Here is a 23,629-nt window from a genome sequence, read left to right as displayed (position 1 = left end):
TTATGAAGGGCACCACAATGTTACTAAGTACCAGACTAGAAAAGATTTAAGTACAGTTATATTCAGAATGCAAGTATTTTATAATAAAATTATGCAGTAAGAATTAAATTCCTATTAAGTTCTGAAAGGGCAGAAAAATAACACAATTCGTTCCACTTTTTTTTCCTCTCTAAAGCAACTATTGTACCTCACAATTCTCCCTGGCTGTCTCCAGAATAGATATTTTGCAAACATTAAAACTCACTCATTTACAGGGAAGAGCAAGTATTATATGTATCATTTTGTAATAATAATCAGTTGTTGCCAATTAATTATAATGTCCGTCACATATCATCAAGGTTACTAAATTTTAGCATTCACTCTATGCCTAAAGATTACAAATAAGATCATTGGTTTGATGTTCAGATTTTCTGCATTTCTTGTTTTTTTATTAAGTATGTGTTAGTGGTTATTGTGTTGGGTTTTGTCATTACTATAGTCAGAAGCATAGTGTAAAAAATGGTGCTTATGGTGAGAATTGAAGTGACATATAAGAATTATTAAATTAGCTCAATGGCAATTAATATATGACTGAGCTTTTAATTGGAATTGTATGTTTACTTTATTTGTACTTTATGTATTTGTATTCTATTTATTGGGTATATTTTCAAGACTGAAAGGCAAGGCATGAAAATAAACAACTTCTACTTCACTTTTATTCTTTCTTATTAAAAAAAATTAAAACGTTTTTGTTGGCCCTAGACTCTGTCCCTCTTGAGCCTAATGGATAAGTTGATCCAGCTTTCCTGAATGCCAAGCATTTTCTGATCTGTGGAGGCTTCTGATCCAGTGTACACACATCTCATAGTGAGTAATCCCTTCTAATGGGTAAAAACTGGAGACATTCTGCACTCTGAGCAGGTCTAATATCAACCCTACACAATTAAGAAACATTTGAGATCCAGCAACTGTACCCCCTTGTTCGAAACCATTCTTATAAAACATTTTTTAGGGGAGAAATTGTTCAGGCAAAAGAAAACCTGCAAAACTTTAATTTGAGAGATTACTGGATGAAGGGAAAGTCACTAGTCTTAAATGTATCCTCAGAAACCATATTCAAGAAGTTAATGTATCCTGCTTCTGTACATTGCACTGATATCTTACATTTCCAGTGTAATGACAGAGAGAGTTCACTATTGTAGAGTGATTGTTCCAGTAACATCTTGCCTTTCTTTCAGATCTTGGGGCAATCTCATTCATTTTTTTCCTCACAGCAGGAAAAGTTAGGCTGAGATATATTGATTGGCCCTATCTTCCAGTGAATGGGAATTTGAGCATGGTTCTCCAGTCCTAAATGTTCAATCATACTCCAGCTTGGCCCATTGCATAATACAATCTTAGAACATACTAACTCTTATTACAGGCATCCACAGGGCATGGGCAAAGGTCAAGATCTGCCAAGAAAGTGGAAGAGGTGTCACAATCTAAGCCCTGCCCCTTTTGGATGTGCATGTGACATTAACACACAATAGGAGGAGGAAGGAGTATTAGGTATGTTTGCCACCTTGAGTTATTTATAAAAATAATAAAGACGGGATAAAAAAATCTTTTAAAAGGTGGGGGGGGTAGATCTTCGATCTTGACACTATACCCTCCATCTTGCAGGTTTTGATACACATGCACTTTGAGGACACCACCCCTCTGTGGCTATTCTTGATTATTCAGTTTTTTCTACTGTGTATCTAACTCAAAGCTTTGGTAATATTGCTATGCTTTTGAATAGTCAAGCAAAAACAGTGGCAACCATTGTGTGAGAGAGAGAGAGAGAGAAAGAGAGAGAGAGAGAGAAAGTGCTTTTTTAAAAAATAGGTAAGCCCTAGAATCTGGATTATCTGATTCTCAGATGCAGGTTAAGTGCAACAAGGAGGCCCAATTTGATTTCAAAAGCAAAGCAAAACAAAAAAGCAAAAATGAAAACAAAAAGCCTAAATAATAACAATAGTTGTACTGTAGTGTAGACAACAAAGAATGCTGGGTCACTTATTACCAAAAATTATACCTTTCAGTATAAAATATTTGGTTATATTTTATAACCTACAATAATCTCAGCAGTGTCTTGTTTTCAATTACATAGTAGAAGTTTAATATATATATTAAATATATATATACATTTAAATTAGGACATATTCAAGAGATAAATTGTGCCCATTCCTGGACTGGGAGGCTCTGCTCACAGTCACTCATGCCCTCGTGACCTCCCTTCTGGATTACTGCAATGCGCTATACATGGGGCTGCCCTTGAAGAGCATTCGGAAGCTTCAGCTGGTGCAGAATGTGGCTGCACTGGTAGTAAATGGTGTTGGATACTCAACACATGTAGCACCACTGCTACGTGAGCTGCATTGGTTGCCAGTGTGCTTCTGTGTGCAATTCAAGGTGCTGGTTGTCACCTTTAAAGCCCTTCATGGCTTGGGACTGGGTTACCTAAGGGACTGTCTTCTCCTAGTTGTTTCTACCCGTCCAATTCGATCTGGCAGGTCGGGTATGCTGCGGGTCCCATCAGCCAAGGAGAGTCGATTGGCAGGAACTAGAAGACGTGCCTTCTCTGCCGTAGCGCCTGCCCTCTGGAACATTCTCCCTACAGAGATTAGGATGTCCCAGACGCTGTTGGCCTTGTACGGCTTTGTAAGGCTGTGAAGACCTGGTTATGTGCCCGGGTCCGGGGCCCTGAGCATGTGAATGGTCCCGTCTCTTGGTTATATTAACATCTACGCACCGCTTACTTGGTGGCCATGTGTATTTATTTTGTAATTTAATTGTTTTTAATTGAAACTGTTTTAATTGTTTTATAGTTTTTGTTGTTGTAAGCCGTTCTGAGTCACTTGTTGAGAAAGACGGCTATAGAAATCGAATAAATAAATAAATAAAGCTCTTGCTTGCATGCAGGTTTGAAATTCACTCTCTAGTATTTTCAGATAGCTGTAGAAAAACAAAGTCTAGTTTAAATTCCCGAAGAGCTGCTGCCAATCTACAGGGTGTACCAAAAGCCAGGGCCCATAGACAATTTATTATATAAATTACTGAACATTAAATGTTCAAATTGGTTGCTGTTTTCTTCTTAACACTTCCTTACTCTTTTACACATGATCTTTGAACTTCCTAAGTACAGGAACGTTTTCTGTGAAAAAAATTAAAAAGTTAGTAAAACATATTGTGATTGGCCTGTGGTGCCTGACTTTTGATACACCTTGTATTTAGAGAGAATTCTAAACTAAGTGAATCAATAACTCTAAAATTCATTCCTAAACTGAGCTCTATGTGTGCACCTTTACTTTGATGCAGAACCTAATTCAGACATTAGAGAATCTAAAATCTTAGAATCAAAAGGGGCAGTTTAGGCCATCAAGACCAACCTTCTGCTCCACACAGGATTTCAAATTAAAGTATCCATAGCCCATGACTCTCTAGCTTCTGACTGAGCTCATCTAGGGAGAGGCCCCACTGCTGGTTTTTACCACTTAATGTTATTCTAACATTAAGCTGGAATCTGCCTTTTTGTAATTTAAATCCATTACTGTATGTCTTGCCCTGAGATTTACAGAGAACATGTCTGAATCTTCTTCTGGTAGAGGTATAGTTTTCTCCTTGGTGGTTCCTTGATTGGAGGATTGTTTTCTGCCTTATTGTTTTTCTGGTACTGATCCTGCTTATCTGAATGTTGGCTGCTGGAGGCTGCTGAAGGAGATGTGTTCTAGTCTTTTTGTTTCCTTCCTAGGTTTTTTATTGTCTCTTTTGAATGGTGTGTAAATGTGGTTTATATCCATGAGTCTATTGATGGCTGATTTGTCTGAATGCCAAGCTTCCAGGAATCCCCTAGCATTTTTTGATTTAGCTTGGTCTAAAATGCTAATAGTTTCCCAGTTGAAACTGTGGTTGAGTCTGTCCATGTGTTGTAAGATTAAGGATTTTTCATCATGTCTTCTGACAGCAAAGAGCTAGTTGGTGTTTATGGATGCACTCTGCTAGTCTTCTTCCTGTCTGTCCTGCATAGCGGCTGTTGTATGTTGTGGATGACCTCTGTTTGTTCTTCTTGTGCTACTGAGTCTTTTGGTTTGCTTAAGATGTTTTGGAGGGCTTTAGTTGGTTTGTGTGTTACAGCAATGCCATGTGGTTGTAGAAGTCTGTTCGTTGTTTCTGAGATGTTTCTGACAAACAATCAGGCAAAAACCAATACTCTAATCAAGGAACCACCAAGGAGGAAACTATACCCACACCAACACTGACAGGGCAAGCTGCTGCATGTAAACAGACAGCAAACCCTATGCTCACTCACACAGATGATGTTACCTAGTTGGGTAATGAAACGTCTGCAAGCAAACAACCAAGCTCAGAGAGCATCAAGAACTCCACAGATCAACCCTGAGCTACAGATATTCTCTTCTAGAGGATTTAACTGTGTTTACTTGAATGTCAATATATGAGAATATACCATGGTTCCAAAGTACATACTGGGGAACGTATACAGTACTGTCTGTTCTGTATACTGGATCTATGCTTCTTATGTGTATTTACATATCCCACTTGAGTTTAACATCTGAGCATAGTTATAGTAATTAAGGTTAAAGAAAGTTTGTGTAGATGTTTCTGAATTAGAAGCCTCATAGAAATTAAAATCAAGGATAACCTCTGGCCCTAAATTGATTCAATGTACTCTGAATCTTGCAAATCTGTGTAGCAACTTCACTAAAATTCCAGTATGTAACTTGTGAGAACACATTTGAAAATACATGTACCCTTGCCACTTCTAAACATGGGGAAGTTTTAAAAACTCTAAGTCATAGGAACCACTGATTAAAAATACTCAATGTTGTAATAAAATTTAGTATTCCTTTAAAAATTAAGTCTGGAATTCACTTCATGTTTATCCTGTAATGTTATTATCTGTCTGGACTTTGCACAAATTTATCATAAAAATGTGACATGGAAAATATTTCTGATAATTATACAGGCTTGAAGTGATCACATAGCGGTGTTCAAGAAAATAAATAATAAAAAAGAAAAGAAACTTTGACATCACAGGTGTCCTGTTCAGACATTATAACTAGGGCATTTAGTCATTGCATGAGCAATGGAGATAAACTCTCACCAGCTTCTCCCTTCCAAAAACTAGAGATACATAGCCAGAGGAGGCATTTATACAACTACATCAAGAAGACCTTTGTCTATAGAACTGTATGGGCATTTGCCTCCATATGATCCAATTATCCAGACAGATGGTAGGCTCCTCTTCATTGAATGTGTTCTAGGAGAGATTAGACAGCCATCTGTCCAGGATGCTCTAATTTGGATTCCTGCACTGAGAAGGGGGTTGGACTCAACGGCTCAAAAGGCCCTTTCCAATTCTATGATTTGATAAGTTCAAATCCTGATTGCACAGGTTTTGAATTCATGTGGCATCCAGGATCCATACAATGGATTTCTTCTAGGTGTCACTGGCCTGACTTTAGAGGGAACATGGGTCATCCTTGCCACTCAAGTGGAGGTCGTAAATGATCTCTTTGTAATACCAGAACAGGGCTATGATCAAGTGGATATTCTTTGTCAGGCAGAGGTGAGATAATTTTCTCTATGAAATTCCAGACTGCTCCCATCTGACTGATTTTTTGCAAATTGCTAAAAACCTGGTTGTTCCCCCAGACCCTGGGTTAGGATGGTGGTTGAGCATCTTTGGATTTTGGCATATTTTGGTCATTTTGTGTTATTGGATTGGTCTTCTGTTCAGTTTTATTCTCTTTCTTTGATATTTGTTCTTTTCTTTTTAATTAGCTTTTAATTGTAAGCTGTCCAGAATCACTGTGGAGTCAGGTGGCCTCGAAATTGAAATATTAAATTAAATTAAAAACACTGGCAAAACCCTCATTTGCTTTTTCTATCCTTAGCCAGCATTTCAGTCCTCAGTCCTTCCTTCAAAATCTGCTTAAACATATTTCTAATACTAGAGAAAATGCTTAATATACTAATAAAGTTCTTGAACATCTTAGAGAATCCTTGCAGAAATTCCAGTTGCTACTTGCTAATCGTGGGGTAAACTTCCCTGTTTTCTTCTTTTGTCCTTAGACAGTGTGTTGTGGCTCTTTCTATTTCAAATGTTTTACACAAAGAATTTGGCCTGGTCTAGCCTAAAACCTTACACTAGGCATATCTCGAAGAAAACATGCATTTACTAGTTATTCATGAAGTTTTGCTAATTTTGAGGCACTGTTCCTTTTTCTTTTAAATATCATGTGAACTCTGATTCCATTCAATAAATATATTTTACTTTTTAAATGTAATTCTGTGCCTTGAAGTTTCTCAATATCACTGGATCCATTCGTTTGAAGCCCAAATATTTAAGTAGATCTTAAACAAGTTCTAGCTAATGCACTTAGTCAAAAGGAAGAACTAAATTATGTTGCTCTGCAGAAAGTTATTATAAGTGCTAATTCTTTTGAGATGAGAACAATAAGCTGGGAACAAGCCAGGAGTTTAAGAAAATACAGATCCATCATGCCAACTCAGCAACGTATTTATTCTGAAATTAATAGATTAATACTTCCAGACTACTTTTCGGATATAGGCGTTTTAAACCTGCAAGTGTACTGTGTGCCTAAGCAACTGACACTGAAGTGATGAATGGTATGAAGAGCACTATTTTTCAGAGCACAGCAATTGTAAATACCATTGTGTACCTAACCAGAGAAGCCGAGGCAGCTGCTACTGCTGAGACTGCTGCATTCGCACATTCACTGACAAACATCTTCTGTCCTGCAGGATCGTCTTACCTGTTTCCTGGTCCGTGTCTTTCCCGTTCTAAGTTTGATGTATCTGGCTATCAGTTCATTCCTACCTGAAATGAATATGAATTCACAATGAAGACTAAAAGTAACAATTCATCATGAACATATACACGTCAAAACAATGACTTAAAATAGATGCAATGAAAACATGGATCAGGCATATTTCTGAAGATAAAGGTTTGAGCAAACATCTGTTTGCATAATGAGATTTCCCCATCTTTTTGACCCTCTCCTGTTATTTTGAGATGGAACTAAGGGAGAATCCATTTAGCAAATGATGCCTATTTCACAGGTAAATAGATACCATTGGATTTTTACCCTGGGTTTTGTCCAAAAATTGTACTTCAGCTAAAATAGTACTGGCACATGGAAAATTATTTCAATATTTTAAACTACATATAGGTAATCTTTGCTTAATGACCACTCCTTCAGCGACCATTCAAACTTACGATGGGGCTGAATGAGTGGTAGCTATGACTCGTCCTCAGAGTTCCAACTATCACAGTGTCCCCGCAGTCATGTGATCACGATCTGGGCACTCAGCACCTGGCTCATGATTCTGACATCACAGAGAGCAGCAGTCACGTGATCATGATTTCCGATGTTCACTGCCAGCATCCCACAAGCAAAGTCAATGGGAAAACTGGCAGGAAGTCAGAAGTCACAGTCACATGAGGTCCTCACTTAACAACCTGTATGTTCCTCGCTTAATGATGGCAACCAAGACTGCCAGAACAGCCGTCACTAAGCGGTGCGGTCACATGATGTCACGCTTTACAGCCGCGTCGCTTAGCAACGGCAATTCCAGTCCCAGTTGCCATCGGAAAACGAAGACTACCTGTATTAGAAACAGAGAAAAATGGAAATTCAGACAAAAGCAGTTCCGAAGTGGAGCAAAATCCTGTGACATAAGCATCATCTGATTATTGAAAATACAAAACATTTAAGATTTAAACACAAAGTTATTTTGATGGCTACTACAGCTCAACTTAAAACAAGTATGGGAGACCAGTTGACTTTTCTTCTCTATTCCTAAGTTATGCTAACAATAGCATCCTAAGATGCTATTCATTTTTCAGAGCATGCATAGCAAACGTTGTGCTTTATGAATTCTGTGGTCAATACTGCAAAGAGGTAAGTTGATAACTTTTACTTGCCTACCCTACCTTCCCTCCTGTTTATTTAGCATTGTCGTATCACTAGCTACCAAAGACTTTCAGCACCTTACAATAAAATACCATAGAAAAATCTGAAGAATGAAATGGAAACAATCCATGGTCAAGAATTGTGTTGCCCCTATTTATTAATTTATCTCAGTTGTGGTGGAGGACAAGAAGGGGAGGCCCAGATGAAAGAATGCACAGTCCTACCGGTCACACTGTTCCTTAGTTGGTTTCAACAATGAATACTCTGGCCTCTCTTCTTCATATTGTAACTTCCTACAAAGTATCCTCAAAGGCTATTAAGCCTTATCACATCCTCTCTAATGCATAAAGAAGATGTATGGAGGAGACATCATGTCACTAGTCCCATTCCCAGGTTATTAGCTGTTTGCTCTGCTGCATCTGCCCAGTGCTCTTGCACACAGAATTGAACATAGGTACTGGGATTCCACCTGTGTAGAGCACTACATGAGTATTTACTTTTTCAGATGTTTTGCTGTATGGAAAGCAAAATATTCAGATATTGTGGCATTACCTCCTTCCCTCTTTCATATGTTCACTCTGTGTGGACCATAAGGTATAAAAAGCTCCCATTTCCATAGTTTTAAATTTGACTACTATTGATTTTGATAGCAAAGGTAACATCTTCCAGATGCAAGGACCTAGATCAGAATCACATACCTTTAAGTCCCAATAGTGTAGGCACCTCCTAAAAAAAATATTCCAAATGCCACATAACTGCGGTTGCATATGGAAAATTCCTTAAATACATGGAGAACAATCCTATCGATTCTTGGATTACATTCATTCATTTATTTATTTTGATGCCTTTGAGTCAGTGTTGACTCCTGGTGACTGCCTGGACCAGTCCCTGCAGTTTTCTTGGCAAGATTTTGGAAGTGGTTTGCCATTGCCTTCTTCCTAGGCGCTGAGAGAGAGGGACTGGCCCAAAGTTACCCAGCTGGCTTTGTGCCCAAGGCAAGACTAGAGCTCAGGGTCTAGCCTTGTACCTTAACCACTACAATAAACTGGCTCTCTACATTTAAAATTAGCTTACAATTTATATTAAAACACATTTAATTTTTGTCTTGGCTCTGACCACTTGTTCATGGTGGCCCTCAGCACTAAAGAGGTTACACATTCTACCATCTGCAAAGGGCTAGGTATTAACTACTGGCATGTGGTTCTCAGTAAGTGAATTTTGATAACACTTGACTCTGAGATTAGCAGGAAGTGTTACTGAACAACTTACAGTTGTAATCAAAATTATTCAACCCCCATTGCAAATCAGGTTGATTGTCAAAATGTACAGACTTTCAGCTGTTTGCAATGAACAAATCAAACAAAAGCAATTGAAATAGCTGAACACAACGAGTGCTTCAAGTGGTGTCCCCAAAGTCAACTGAAAATGCAACTTGTAATGACTTCTCCAGTCTCAAAATTACTCAACCCCCTGAATAGAATCTGTCACAACAGCACACATACAGTATGCAAAACAGGTTTGTCTCAAGCACACCTGATGCAACTAATCAAGGGCTTCATTAGTTGCACCAGGTGTGCTTGAGCTGGAACACATGAAATACCTGAAGTGGCTAGGGGTTTTTTGAGTGTCACGTTTGACTGCATGTTAGAAATACAGTATGGCTAGGTCAAAAGAATGGTCCAAAAAGGTAAGAGAAGAGATCATCGCCCTTCACAAACATGGAACAGGATACAAAAAGACAGCGAAGGCACTGAACGTTCCTAGAGACACCATTGGAAGCATAGTTCGCAAGTTCAAAGTTAAAGGAACAGTGGTTACACTACCTGGACGGGGCAGAAAAAGGAAGCTGTCAATGGCTGCAACCAGATTTCTGAGAAGGCAGGTGGAGAGAAACCCTCAAGTGACTGCAAAAGACCTGCAGCAAGACTTGGTGGCAACAGGCACTGAGGTTTCAGTGAGCACAGTAAGGCACATACTAAACACAGAAGGTTCCCATGCCAGAATTCCAAGACGTACACTGCTACTGATCCAAAAGCACAAGAAAAGTCGACTCCAATATGCTCAAAATCATATAAATAAGCCACAGAAGTTTTGGGATTCTGTTCTGTGAAGCGATGAAACAAAACTGGAACTTTTCGGCCCAATGGATCAGCGGTATGTCTGGAGGAAGAAGAATGAAGCATACACTGAAAAGAACACTCTGCCTACAGTTAAGCATGGTGGTGGCTCGGTGATGCTCTGGGGCTGCTCTGCATCCTATGGCACTGGAAACCTGCAGCGTGTGGACAGCAAGATGGATTCATTGAAGTATCAGAAAATCCTAGGAGAAAACGTCATGCTGTCTGTAAGGAAGCTGAAGCTTGGGTGTCATTGGACCTTCCAACAGGACAATGATCCTAAGCATACCTCAAATTCCACTAAGGCTTGGATGCAGAAGCAGCCCTGGAAGATTCTACAGTGGCCATCACAGTCACCTGACTTGAACCCCATAGAAAATCTCTGGTGGGATTTGAAGAAGGCGGTTGCAGCAAGCAAACCCAAGAATATTACTGAACTGGAGGCCATTGCTCATGAGGAATGGGCTAAGATTCCTCAGGAACACTGCCAGAAGCTGGTATCTGGCTATGCATCTCCTTTGCAGCAGGTCATAACAGCAAAAGGGTCCTCTACTAAGTACTGAAGATGCTTGCCATGAATGGGTTGAATAATTTTGAGACTGAAGAAGTCATTATAAGTTGCATTTTCAGTTGACTTTGGGGACACCACTTGAAGCATTTGTTGTGTTGAGCTATTTCAATTGCTTTTGTTTGATTTGTTCATTGCAACAGCTGAAAGTCTGTACATTTTGACAATCAACCTGATTTGCAATGGGGGTTGAATAATTTCGATTACAACTGTATCACCACAAATTCAACTATCCACAGTAAATAAAATTAACAAGGGGGTCAAACAGGTAAGCTTTTGCAAAATTCAAGAGAGTCTTTTCTTTTCATATCTTGGATGATCAGCTCACAAAAGTATAGGTGGCCAAGCAACTGAAAGTGGGTTCATAACTTGGTGGAAAAAGTGCATGGGTATACACTTCCAGTCCATACTTTTGGTTTAACTTCACTCCTTTGTCTTTCTATCAGAATTATGTTTTATTATATAGAGGTGATTATCTCTAAAAAGAGGACCATCTTCCCAACTCTGCCTAATCCAGTGTTTCTTAAACTTTTTGCTTTTAGGACCCCTTCCCACTTTTAAAAATTATGGAGGACCCCAAAAGAGCTTTTGTATGTATGGGCTGTATTTATCAATATTTACCATATTAAAAATGAAATTTGTTTCTTCCATTGTAATCATTCACTGGAATGCAACATTCAACTGTCACCAACCTAAGAATTCCTATTTTCATATATACCAGTATCATAGATGATTCCAATTCATATTTTTTGACATACATTTCGGCCCTTTTATTCATAATCAGTGTTTTTCTTTTTATTGTTGCTTTCTATTCATGAAGTTGATACTTTTGAGTATTATTTTCAATACATCAGGCTTCTCTTATTGCCCTTCCAAGTGAACTTTTATCTTTCACAATTTTAAGTTTTAAATAGTATGGATTTTATCAGAATTCTTTAGAGGTGCTTTGGGAGCTCAGATTTTCAAAAAATAGCATTAAATGCTTAAGAAAGAATGAAAAATAACAGATTAGTGCAAAATAGGCCTAACAACATATAATTATATAAGACAGCAGCAAGACACAGCATTTTAGTATGCTTAATCATTTCAGAATGCCTTGACAATACATGAGGCACTAAGGTCCAGTTCAAAACTCAAATTGTGTCTCAAACATAGGTAATAAATTTCATTCAACTGGGCTATCATTTTCCAAAGAAACCAGCTTATTTTCAGAGAGAATGCCAAATGGGTCAATAGTACAACCCAAAGCCTTGGCAAAAATTGCATGATTCTGTTCAAGGGGATTTTAAAGGGCATATGCTATTAAAATTAAGGTTGGAAAAATATTTTCAAATCTGAGAAGCCCACCTCCATTCTGTAGTTATGTTAAGCTACTACTCAGCAAAAACAGCAAAGCATTATGTGGCATCTTAAAAACTGACAAAGCTTTTGTGGATTAAGGATTAATAGTCCATTCTATGAGATGTTTGCATTTTGGGGGAAAAGTGAAAATAAATTGTGAAAGGTGAAAGGTCCCCTGTGCAAGCACCAAGCCATGTCTGACCCTTTGGGGGGACGCCGCTTTCGCGATGTTTTCTTGGCAGACTATAGAGCAGGGTGGTTTGCCATTGCCTTCCCCAGTCGTCACCTTCCCCAGCAAGCTGGGTACTCATTTTACCGACCTCAGGAGGATGGAAGGCTGAGTCGACCTGAGCCGGCTACCCGAGAATCCAGCTTCCGCTGGGATCGAACTCGGGTCGTGGGGAGAGTTTCAGTTGCAATACTGCCGCCTACCACTCTGCACCACACAAGGCACCTAAATTAGGGGATGTTTATTCATTGATAGGTACCAGAATTGTTTTCTGTTTCATTTGTTCTGTTCCAGTTCTGATGAGATATATCACTAAAATCTACTATCCACTTGAAAATGCATTATTAAATAGGGAAAGTCTTCTATGCTTTTTTGGAAATATATTCAATAACATATGCATCAAATTCACATGGCAGGGCAACATAATTTTATCTTCAAATCCTAGGTCCGGCCCTTTTGTTATTGTTGTTTTGCTGATTTCCAATACACGTTCCAGCGGTTTTTCAACTAGTGATGTTCGAGGGATGGTCCTCAACAGCATTATTTCAAAAAGGCATTTTCAGCCAGCAACTAACACCAGAATACAGCCTTCAAAGATTTCAGCATCTCAAAGTCGAAGAAGATTGAACTGCATAGCTGTTTCTAATGCCTCTGTCAGAGGAGAAAAAAAAAAGACTCCCTTTCAAGCATTTATGTGTGTGTATCGAGTTGCCATGGTGGGGGAGGAAGACATTTTAAATCCAAATTAGCAAAAAAGAAATCACTTGTAGGTAGTCAACAACTGATTAAACAGTTTCCTCTGCTTAGTAAGGGACCTGCTATTTAAAAGCCATGAGCAAAATCTATTTTAAGCCTTTAAAAATAGTATAGGCAGGTGTTAAGTCATCCCCACAGCAAGTTTTGAAAGTTGTCCCCTTTCTGAGCCTTTCGGAAGAGCAGGGAGTGAGCCTGGGAGATGGGGCAACCCTTTCCAGCACAGGCTGTGTTTTGTTCAGACAAGCTTACGCCAGAAGGTCATGTGACATAGGCCAAATAAACAGCATCTGGGGATTTTCAATTACAGACCTTCACCCAGCATGCCTGCACTGTAATCTCTACCAGATGAGGCTCAGGCCTCACTATTTTCAATAATTCACACACTGTGTACACATAACATGACAATAAGGGCATTCATGCAACCGCCTGATTCGCACATCAAAGCTCCCAAATGGCCAGCTGTAAGCATGCTTACTGTTGAATAATTCATTCTTTTCACAGGCTTGAAAAAACGCTCAGCAGGGCTTGGCAAGCTTGTCTTCTTTCCTGTGTGGTATGCTAAACTCACATTTTGAAAGAGGTACAACCCCATTCTTTAAAAAAAAAAAAAAAGGAAGAAGAAAAAGGAGCTGGAGCTTCAATCATTTAAATGCACATTTGCAAATGGTTGTTCGTAATTACACACACACACACACACACTCAACAATATAAACTACAATTCCATATAACAACCAGAACAATAAGAAAGAAAGCAGATACAAAACAACTCTATTTTCTGAGGCAGGTGTTTAATTTAAAACAACAACAAAAAGCTTTTTCTTGAAGGGCTTCTCCTGTATAAATGAACATGTACCAAAAAACAAAAACAAAACAAAACCCTGCGTTACCTGGAGCCAATTTACAAGCTCAAGAAAATTAATTTTGATAGATCCATGTAGTTTGTTCTATAACTCTACCTTTAAATAAATGCTTCCATTATCAAGAAAGGCAAATCACCAAACCATTCCCTTGGAGCCAACCTTCAAAGGGCTAGACTGATCATTTCATTTTGCTCCTTTGTGCTTTATTAGGAGACTTTTAGGCTTTATAAAAATTGCACAGCTATAATTTTAATTGCCAGACAGCATCCTTAAACAGCCTTTATGATGTTTACTGAATTATGGTAACTTTGTTTCCCTAACCTACCAAAGCAGGCAATCCCTCGCTTCATTATATCAAGTTTTCTTATCTGTCAATCAACCCTAAAACCAGCAGGATCAGCTAGTCATGACCTCCCCTCGTAGCAAACACATGCTGCTTACCAGCTGTGGGCTGTGCATTTTTATACCCTTTTCCCTATCGCTTGGAGTGGTTTCCTCTTAATCACAATAATCCTAAAAGTGCTAAAACATATCAATCGTCTTCTAAGCCCTGCCTACAAAAGGCAAATGGGCTTGTCCAGGAACAGCTGATACTTCATTCAGCTGCAAATCGGATTTAGCAGCTACAAGAGATTTAGCATACTTGGAGAAATATTGAGGGTCACTCTTGCACAGTTAAATTAGCAATATCCTTCTGCCATACTGTTCTGTCTTTGAGGGGGGAGGTTGCATTTTCATTTTTTTCACATTCCTTAGTTGAACTGGAAGGAAACGGGTTTCTTTTAACACTACCGTTCTGACAGTCAAATATACAGTATATTTGATAAATTATGGTCAGGTCTTTCATTATGAAAGCACTCATAAAAAAGGCATGAAACGCCAGTGTGTTTTTCCTGTCAGATAATAACTACAGTTTTTTTTATAATATACCAGAACTTTTCCATTTACTGTGCACTTAAGGCAGAAGTCATGGAAATTTATTAGTTACTACATGAAAGGTTATCTAGGATACTACGTGAGCTGATGAAAATGATATATGTCACTGTCTTTTTAGAAAACTGGATTTGGAATAAAGACAAGATTAACAGAGCAGTTTCTGAAACTAGGAGTGCCAGCCATCATAATGCTTGGCTTTTTCATATTTTGTACTCTATCGTTCAAGACAAAATTGCTTTAAAATATAAACAAAGGAACTTTTTCTTCTTCTTTCGTATCCAGATCAAACCTTAAGCTGCCAATATGATGCCACCTTCTTGGCTTTGTCACTGGCCAAAAACAAGCCATTTTCAGTGCGTGCTATTGGTAACAATCGGCAGGTCAGCAGGTGGGCCGGATTCTGTATCTCTCCACGTTCACACAGCGTGTTGTTACCCGTCAGCAACCCCACTTGAGCATATTAGCCTTACACTTAGGCACTCCAACCCTCGACCTTCTCAGAGTCCTCCAAATAACATGAGGGAGGTCGAATCCCTCAGTCATATCCTCCTCTTACCAGAGAACAGATTTGGAACTCACTGCTTCCCAAATTCATTGTCTTTGGCCAACACTAAACTATGTCATTCATCATGATTCTATAGTTTGGTAAACTTTGTTCTCACTGCAATCCAACCTAGTGTTGGATGTATTTAATCCTAACTACTGGAAGCATCTTTTTTTTTTTTTTTGCTGAATTATTCTTCTGCAAATCCGTCTTTCAATTCAACCTTGCCACTCTTAGGAATCAAGTTGGAATTTTGGTTTAGAAACATCTCAGCTTCTTCAATAATTGATTTAGAACTTCACTACTTGTGACAGCATTCATTTTTAAATTAATCAAATTAATCAAAATATGGTATACTTACCTACGGAATATGAACTATATTTTATTCTATTTAGAAATTAATGCAAAGGAGTATCTATTTAGTGATTTCTCACAAGGAAAACAAACACACACACCCCTCCAATATTAGGAAACTGCAACTTGGCATCCATCTGTGCCCAGTAGAAAATAAATAGATAGACAGAGCCTATATTTGATTTTAGAAAGAACACAGCTACAGCTTTTACTGTTATGGTAAGATAAATAGTTAAATACAAATCATATATGTATCATGAGCTGTATTTTACTTTTTGATAGTTGATTATACAGAGCATCAACCTATTTTAAACCAGTTTTCTCCTCCAAAGAATTGGGAAAAAAAAGTCCATCTTGGATAGAAAGCCTTAAAAATGGAGACAATAGACTGACTCTTGTCTGTCATGCATGATGGATGAGTTAAGGGGATTTAAATAAGTATTTGCATCATAATAGGCTAACATTAGCAAAATACAATTTTGTAGTAGGTGGCTTTAGTTCTAATTATTCAGCAAGGAAAAAAGAGGCCTTTCTTTTTGAAGAATTATGATTATCTTACCATTTTCAGCTATAAAAGTTTTCTTATCCAAATCAGTCTTCCCTACTCTGATGCTCTCCAGATGTGCTGCACTCCAATTCCCATAGCTACACTGGCCAAGAAAAATGGCATGGGAGTTCAACATATATGGAAAGCAAGATATTTGGAGAAGTTTGTTCAAATACCTTATTACCTCTCATAATTAGGCATTTAAAAGGTTAAGTGATTATCATACAAATGATAATCTAGAAAATGAACAAATTTATTTCAGTTGCACTGTAGCATAAAGTTTGGTCTAGTGGTCAAGGCAACGGGCTAGAAACCAGGAGACTGAGAGTTCTAGTCCCGCCTTAGGCATGAAAGCCGGCTGGGTGACCTTGGGCCAGTCCCAATCTCTCAGCCCAACTCACCTCACAGGGTTGCTGTCCTGGGGAAAATAGGAGGAGGAAGGAGTATTAGGTATATTTGCTGCCTTGAGTTCTTTATAAAAATAATAAAGGCAGGATAGAAAATAAATAAATAATAAACAATAAAAGTGCTATGGAGGCATAGTAATTTAATTTAAAACACAGTAATTTAAAACTGTGGCATTAGACAAGTGTTCTCTTCTACTGAAAAAAGTGAAATATGTACATACATAACATAAGTCCATTCGTCATGCTGCTGAGGAAAAATCAATATCTTCTTGAAGAATAAATTCAATAAAATAGTAAACCATACATAAAATTGAAATATATGAACATACATTCTTTTAGATTAATTCTGTGCTTAAGAAGTACAATTAGCATATCAGTTTTCACAAGGATAAAACTACAGAAATTAAATATGCTAAGAAAATAATCACATGTTTTTCACATGAAAATATTTATATGAACTAATAATATCAGAAATTAATTATACTAAGGCTGCTATCCAATATGCATGCTGGGCTTTAGCTTCCAGTGAGACTTACTTCTCAGTAGAAATGCCTACCAGCATATCTTCCTCTTCCCTTACAATTCAGATATACTGTAAAGTTATTTTATTTTTAGGGGTTTTATATCTTCCATTTTGTTAAAGCCATCAAGCCAGTCCAGAACAAACTTAAAATAAATGTAAAAAAATTAAGGTTTTTATTTTTCTTGTTTTTTCTTTTATGACTGTTACTTGTGCTTCATCTTGCAGAAGTGCAGAAATAGTGACTCAAAAGTGTAACTGTAACACCATCACCAATTCAGCATACAGCTTTGTCATACAAATGCAGGCTTCTTTTAGACTGATAATGGATATAAAGGATTTGAGAAAGAGATGGCCCTTTTGTCTAAAAATAAAAAATAATGAAAATAAAACGTTGGGCTTATCACACAAAAATGTTAGACCCATATAATTCTAATTCTATGATCATTAGAATCCATTTTCTATGTCTCAAACCCTTCAATTTATTTAACATTAAATATATGGGGCATGTGCCCACTAATAGATGCAGAGAGGTATATGAATTTGCCTAGTGTTGTATAATAACTCTAGACTCAGATTACACACAACAATAATTTCAAGGGCCAAGTAGACGGTATGTCACCACTGTATCAACAATGTTTATGTCCCCAAACTCTAACCTGGTTTTCTCAAAGGCTACAAAGGGAATACATTGTTCTGCCAGAAGTACGACTTAAACAAATATATATGAAATATATATTTAGAATGAAGGCATTTGGGTATTTTTCTGTATTTACAAATACAAAGGATTTGGAGAAATATGACTGACAATACCACCTAAAAAACAACAGGGTATAAAAATTCAGAAACATTACAGTAGATAAGCAAGATAACTTTGATCTTTCTTCAACTACTTAAATAAGGAAAATGGGCTGAATATGGTTGGTTGTGGAATGGTGATAAATGCAACATATGAGGAAGAAATTGAGGCACAACAATACTTCAATCCTGCTTGGAATCCTGACACTAATAAGTCTTGGCATGATTGTTCAGCACTTCTGATGGCTCCAGATTAGAGAAGGGAGCAGTAAATAGGTTTCCTTCACTTGTATACACAACTTTGAAACAGCAACTGAAAAAAGGACTATACACATTGCTTCATCTTCCAGAGGGACAGCTGTATTTGCCTTTTGCCACCAAGAAAAAGGAAGAAGAGGAGAATACACCCATGTACACACAAACAGGTGGAGAGGGAAAGAGTAAAAAGGAAAGCATGGTCAAAATATACTTACCTACCAACTGCAGCTCTGCTCCAGCATTTGCCTGACCATCAGAAAATCTCAAAGTAGAGGGAGAAGAGGCCATGCACTCAGCCTGCATTTACTTCTCCCCAGTTTCTAATATTCAGGCAGAAATCTGGACACAAGTTCTAGCTTTATTGGCTTGAAGACAACTACAGCTCTCTGTGTGAACCAGAACTTGAATAACGGCTCAATTACAGCTACATTTGCACACTTGGTAGAGTTCCCTTTGAGATTTTCTGCCTGAATGCATGGAAGTCATAGACAGGTAGGCCAAGGATGCATATTTGGTTTCTTACCAGGGAGCTCATATGATCCAGGCCCAAAGTTTCAAGCAGTAACTCTATAAAAGTTCTGCTGAAATATATGAATGAGATTTAATGTATATGAGAGAACATACGAGGTAGGAAAAAAGAGGATGTCCAGTTTTGTTTCTGCTCAGTCTCTTCCGACTCTTCATGACCCAATGGAAAATAATTCCCTGGGATGTCAGTCAGGAACTGCTTTTTTATGTTTTTGTAAGCTAACGCTTGTGAAATCAGTATTAGTCTCCAGTCCCTTTGTCTTCTGCTGTTTTTTTATTGGCCTTCTCACATTAATACTAACAAGCAATGTGACATTACATTCATGAACAGGGTACCCACCAAGTGATTCTTGGTAGTGATGGCTTTCTCTCCAGATTGCCTTTCTTCTATTTACATAAACTGTGAATGTATGAAAAGTGCATCACAGCGCTTTACATCTCAACATAATGTGATATAATAGCATTAGCTTAGCATGTAAGTCCATATTCTTTGTAGTTGGGGGAAGGGGGAAGGCAATTTATGAGCAACCACAGTAAAAAGGAGTCCAATAACTCTTGTGGCATCCCTCAAAGGCATGATATAATACACTGAATGAGCACTCAAGAGTAATGCTACCCTAGACATGGCATCTCTCCCACTCACATTCTATTCAGCGTACTGTAGCTATCATAGCCCCCGCTTAGGCTTTAAATCTTGACAAGAACAACTGATATTTCAAGATGACTAAAGGATTCCATTTCAAAGATTTAGAAAAACATTGTGATGGTGATGAGAGGAAAACTTGTGGAAGGATCAAGAACAGACAATGGAATGTCTACAGCAGTGTTTCTCAACCTTAGCACCTTTAAGAGGCATGGACTTCAACTCCTATAATTCTTTTGGGGGAGATGGGTGGTAATTAAATTTGAATAATAAATAAATAAATAAATTCCTCAGACAGAATGGCTGGCTGGGGAATTCTAGAAGTTGAAGTCCATGCCTCTTAAAGTTACCAAGGTTGAGAAACACTGGTCATGTTTGCTATAACCAGTGTATGAGCTAACCTGGAATTAAATGCAAATTAATCTTTAGGCAAATGTTTACACATACATTTGTCAACACGGTTATATAGCTCCTCTCACCTTTACTTTTATAAGCTTTGTTGTTGTTTCTATAATGTCCCAAGACACAGCTCTCAAAAGTACTGTTTTACCTCTCTGAATTCCAGGCCATATTCATCTTCACAAATAACATACATAACACAGTAGTTTATTTTCTGGGGAAAAATCAAGTTGATGATGACACTTTGGTATATCTGCTTGTTACAGGGGACAAGTTATTGCTCTGATGTTAAGCCACACATGTTTAAATGAAAAAAAAAATTAAAAGCTTGCTTATAGTAGAATGATAATGTATTTCAGCCTTGTTGAAGAATATATATGGAATTTCAGGCTTCAGAATTCTTACACAGCATAGCTTCATTATCTCATAATGCTTTTATCCAAACAAGCTGGGAAGTGCTTGTTGAAAACATATTCTGCATACACTACTAGCCTATTCTCAGTCCTATGTACTTATCTAAAATACTGAGAACTAAAATACTGAGAATTTTACTTATCTAAAGCACTGAGAAATACTGAGAAATTCAACAACCTAGTTTTTGAAGGGAAAGAGAAAAATCACCCAGAATCAAAAGAAACAAATATCTCAAGAGCTTAAATCTGAAATTCACAAGTTGAAATTAGAGGCGAAAATACATGCTACAACTGCCCACAAATTTGACCACAGTATTTGTAGCCACATCAATTACATGAAGTGAGAAAAAAATCATTTGAATTTGAACTTTATCATTTGAATCAACTACTTCAGTTTGGACATAATACTCTTATTTTGTGTTAAATGGATAAACTCCTGGCTTATCAGCTTTTTCTTTGCTTTTCTCTCATTTGTTCATGAGGAACAGCGGCATTTAAAGTCACAACAGTTTGTAATGATGCTGGAAACCACACAAAAAGAGGTGCTAATGGAGAAGAAGGGAGAAGGCATGGACAGGCTTAAAATCTAAACATCTCACCTCAACAATATTATTCTGGAATCAGGCCAGTATCACTACATTTCATCAATTCTTCTCACAAATAACGTTTGTCAGAGTTAAGGAAATCGTGTAATGCCTTTGTGTGACATCTTTTGTCTTATTAGGGAACAACTGGAAGAGCCAGTAAAGGGATTGCTGTTTTCAGGTGCCAAGCCTTCTTTCTTCATAACATTGTATTCTGGCCTACATCTTTTATTGAAAACAAGCTAGTCTGGATAATACAAAGAGCAAGATTTCCAATTACACTTTTGTCAAGCTGGATTGCTTTGAACAAATATAAGGCTGTTTGTTATATGGCCAGAACCAACTGAATCTACTACTCTTCAGCCCAAAGGACCTGGAAACTGGTTATAGTCAGTGTACTTAAGAATACAGGATGACCCATACTAGTGAAATTAATTATTTTATAATAAAGAATTAAATCAACAATTAAAATTGGAACATGAATTGATTTTTTTGTTCCTTCAAGTCAGCTCCTGGTGACTGCCTGGACTAGTCCCAGCAGTTTTCTTGGCAAGATTTTTGGAAGTAGTTCTCACTGCCTTCTTCCCAGGGGTGAGATGGAGTGACTGGCCCAAGGTCACCGAGTTGGCATCATGCCTAATGTGGGAACAGAACCTACAATTTCCTGGTTTCTAGCCTGATTCCTTAACCACTACACCAAGCTGGATCTCTTGAACTGAATGCAGAAACAATTAAGAAAGTACCTGTTATCAACATCCACCTTCCCATCAGTAACCATGAAACAGCAAAAATTAATTTTCAGTTAAAGGCAGAGAATTCCTCAAAAGCAACAGTACTCTTTTGACAGCCAACACTGAATAAGCTGTTGTTTTAATGTTGTATTATGCTCCCCACACAAACAAAGAAAAAGGAAGGCAAAAGGTAAAGGAGTAGGTGTGGATGGAGTGAAACACATGTGGTAATAGCTCACTATCGGTGCCTGCTATCAAGCTCTAATGCTTATCACAGAAGACATACAGATTCTTGTATTTTACAGTTACAGTGAGGTAACGTTGCTCTCTAACTCTTTAGTCATGATGGAAAGATCCATTAGAAAGTCACAGAGTAACTCTTACTTTTGTGAGCATATGAATAATTTAAGGATATGACATATGAAGAGCTGTATTGGATCAGGCCACAGGACCATCTAGTTGAGCATTCCTCAACTTTGGCAGAATAGCCAAAGGATGCCTCTGAAAAGTTCACAAGCCTGGAATATATTCAGATAGCCCTCTTGCACCATCACTTCCCAGAAATCAGTATTTAAGTCAAGTGCCTAGGGTTCAGGCATTACCCTCTTTTATTCCAGGCTAAATAATTGGTTTTGTCTCGGGGAACTGCTCCGTTGCTCAATCATTTTGATTGCTCATTTTGGACCTTTGCTAGTTCTTTCTTAAGTTGTGGTGCCTACAGCTTCCCACAATATTCCAAGCATAGCTTCCCTATAGATTTGCATAAGAGTATTGTTATATCAGCAATTTTATTTTCAGTCCCCATCCTAATGATTTCAAGGAAGTGATTTGCCTTTTTCCCCTCTCCTCACAGACCCCCCCTCTTTTTAAAGCACCAGCTATATACTGTGTTGATATTTTGACTGAGCTGTCTACTATGACTCCAAGATCATAGTAGTCACAGACAGCTCAGATCCCATTAATGTACAAGTGAAGTTTGGAATCCTAGTACCAACAGGCATCACTTTATACTTACTTACAATGAATGGCATTTGCCATTTGAAGTCCATTACCTCTGTTAAGAAAAATCACAGTCACTTTTTGATTCTACCATACTGAACAGTTTGGTATCATTAAAAAATATAGCCACTTAATGTTCAATCCTAACTCCAGATCATTTATGTGCAAATGAAAAAGTACTGGTCTCAACACCTATCCCTTGTGAACCCCACTTGATACATCTCACCAGCATGAGAATTGCCTATTTATTCCTATTCTCTACTTCCTGTTTTTTAACTAGTTACCAATCCATAACAGCACTTAACCTCTTATCCCAGGGCAGCTGAATTAGCTCAGGAACAATCAGTGGGGACTTTATCAAAGGCTTTTTAAAAATCCTAGAATACAACATGTATTGGTACACCTTTATCCATGTGCTTTACACACTCAAAACTTCAGGAAGCTAGTGAGACAAGACTTAACTTAACAGAAGCCACATTGGTTGTCTTTCAACAAGCTCATTCCTCTGTGCTTGCTTAATTTCCCTTTAATAATACTTTCAACCAAATCCCCCAGAACAGATGTTAAACTATCTGCCCTCTACTTTTCTTTACTTATTAAAAATTAGAATTATTGGCTGTTTTCCAAACCTTGGAGACAGATGCTGAAGTCAATAAAAGTTGTATAATTTTAGTAAAAAGATCAAGAATTTCATATTTACATTCTTTATTAACTCCTAGTGGATAGAGAGGTAGACCTGGGAATTTTTTCTTAACTTGCCAATTTGGCTTATAGAGTCATTTCTCATTACAGGTAGTCCTCAGTTAATGACAGTAACTGGTATTGGAATTTCTATCGCTAAGTGATGCGGTTGTAAAGCATGATGTCACGTGGCTGCATCGCTTAGCAATCCCCGTTGCCATCATTAAACAAGGATCGCAGATCATTGAGTGAGTCCCAGGTGGATTGCAAGCAGGCTGGCAGGCAGATAAGGTGTGATGCAAGTGCGGCCGGGATGGCTGTTGCTGGGCAGGGGAGGGTGCGCAAGTGGCCTGCGAGTCATGGAGCAAGTGAGGCAGGGCCGGGGTGGCTGCCACCTGGCAGGAGGGGGTGCAAGCAACTTACCGGAGCAACTTGTGACTTTCCCTGATGGCTTT

The 23,629-nt window shown here is 38.1% G+C and overlaps 1 protein-coding gene across 5 annotated transcripts in view; it reads right to left on the bottom strand.

The window, feature by feature from the left end:
- TEAD1 (TEA domain transcription factor 1) overlaps positions 1-23,629 on the bottom strand; it is a 217,956-nt gene that overhangs the window by 60,116 nt on the left and 134,211 nt on the right. For all 5 annotated transcript variants that reach the window (XM_063289483.1, XM_063289486.1, XM_063289487.1 and 2 more), the window contains one exon: positions 6,801-6,865. In XM_063289483.1, the coding sequence (XP_063145553.1) occupies positions 6,801-6,865 (65 nt within the window). The remainder of the gene's footprint in view (positions 1-6,800; positions 6,866-23,629) is intronic.

The sequence above is a fragment of the Candoia aspera genome, chromosome 1 (genome assembly GCF_035149785.1).
Source record: "Candoia aspera isolate rCanAsp1 chromosome 1, rCanAsp1.hap2, whole genome shotgun sequence".
In the NCBI taxonomy this organism is placed as follows: Eukaryota; Metazoa; Chordata; class Lepidosauria; order Squamata; family Boidae; genus Candoia; species Candoia aspera.
Note: the sequence above shows the minus strand (reverse complement) of the source record. Positions and strands in the feature narration are given on the sequence as shown.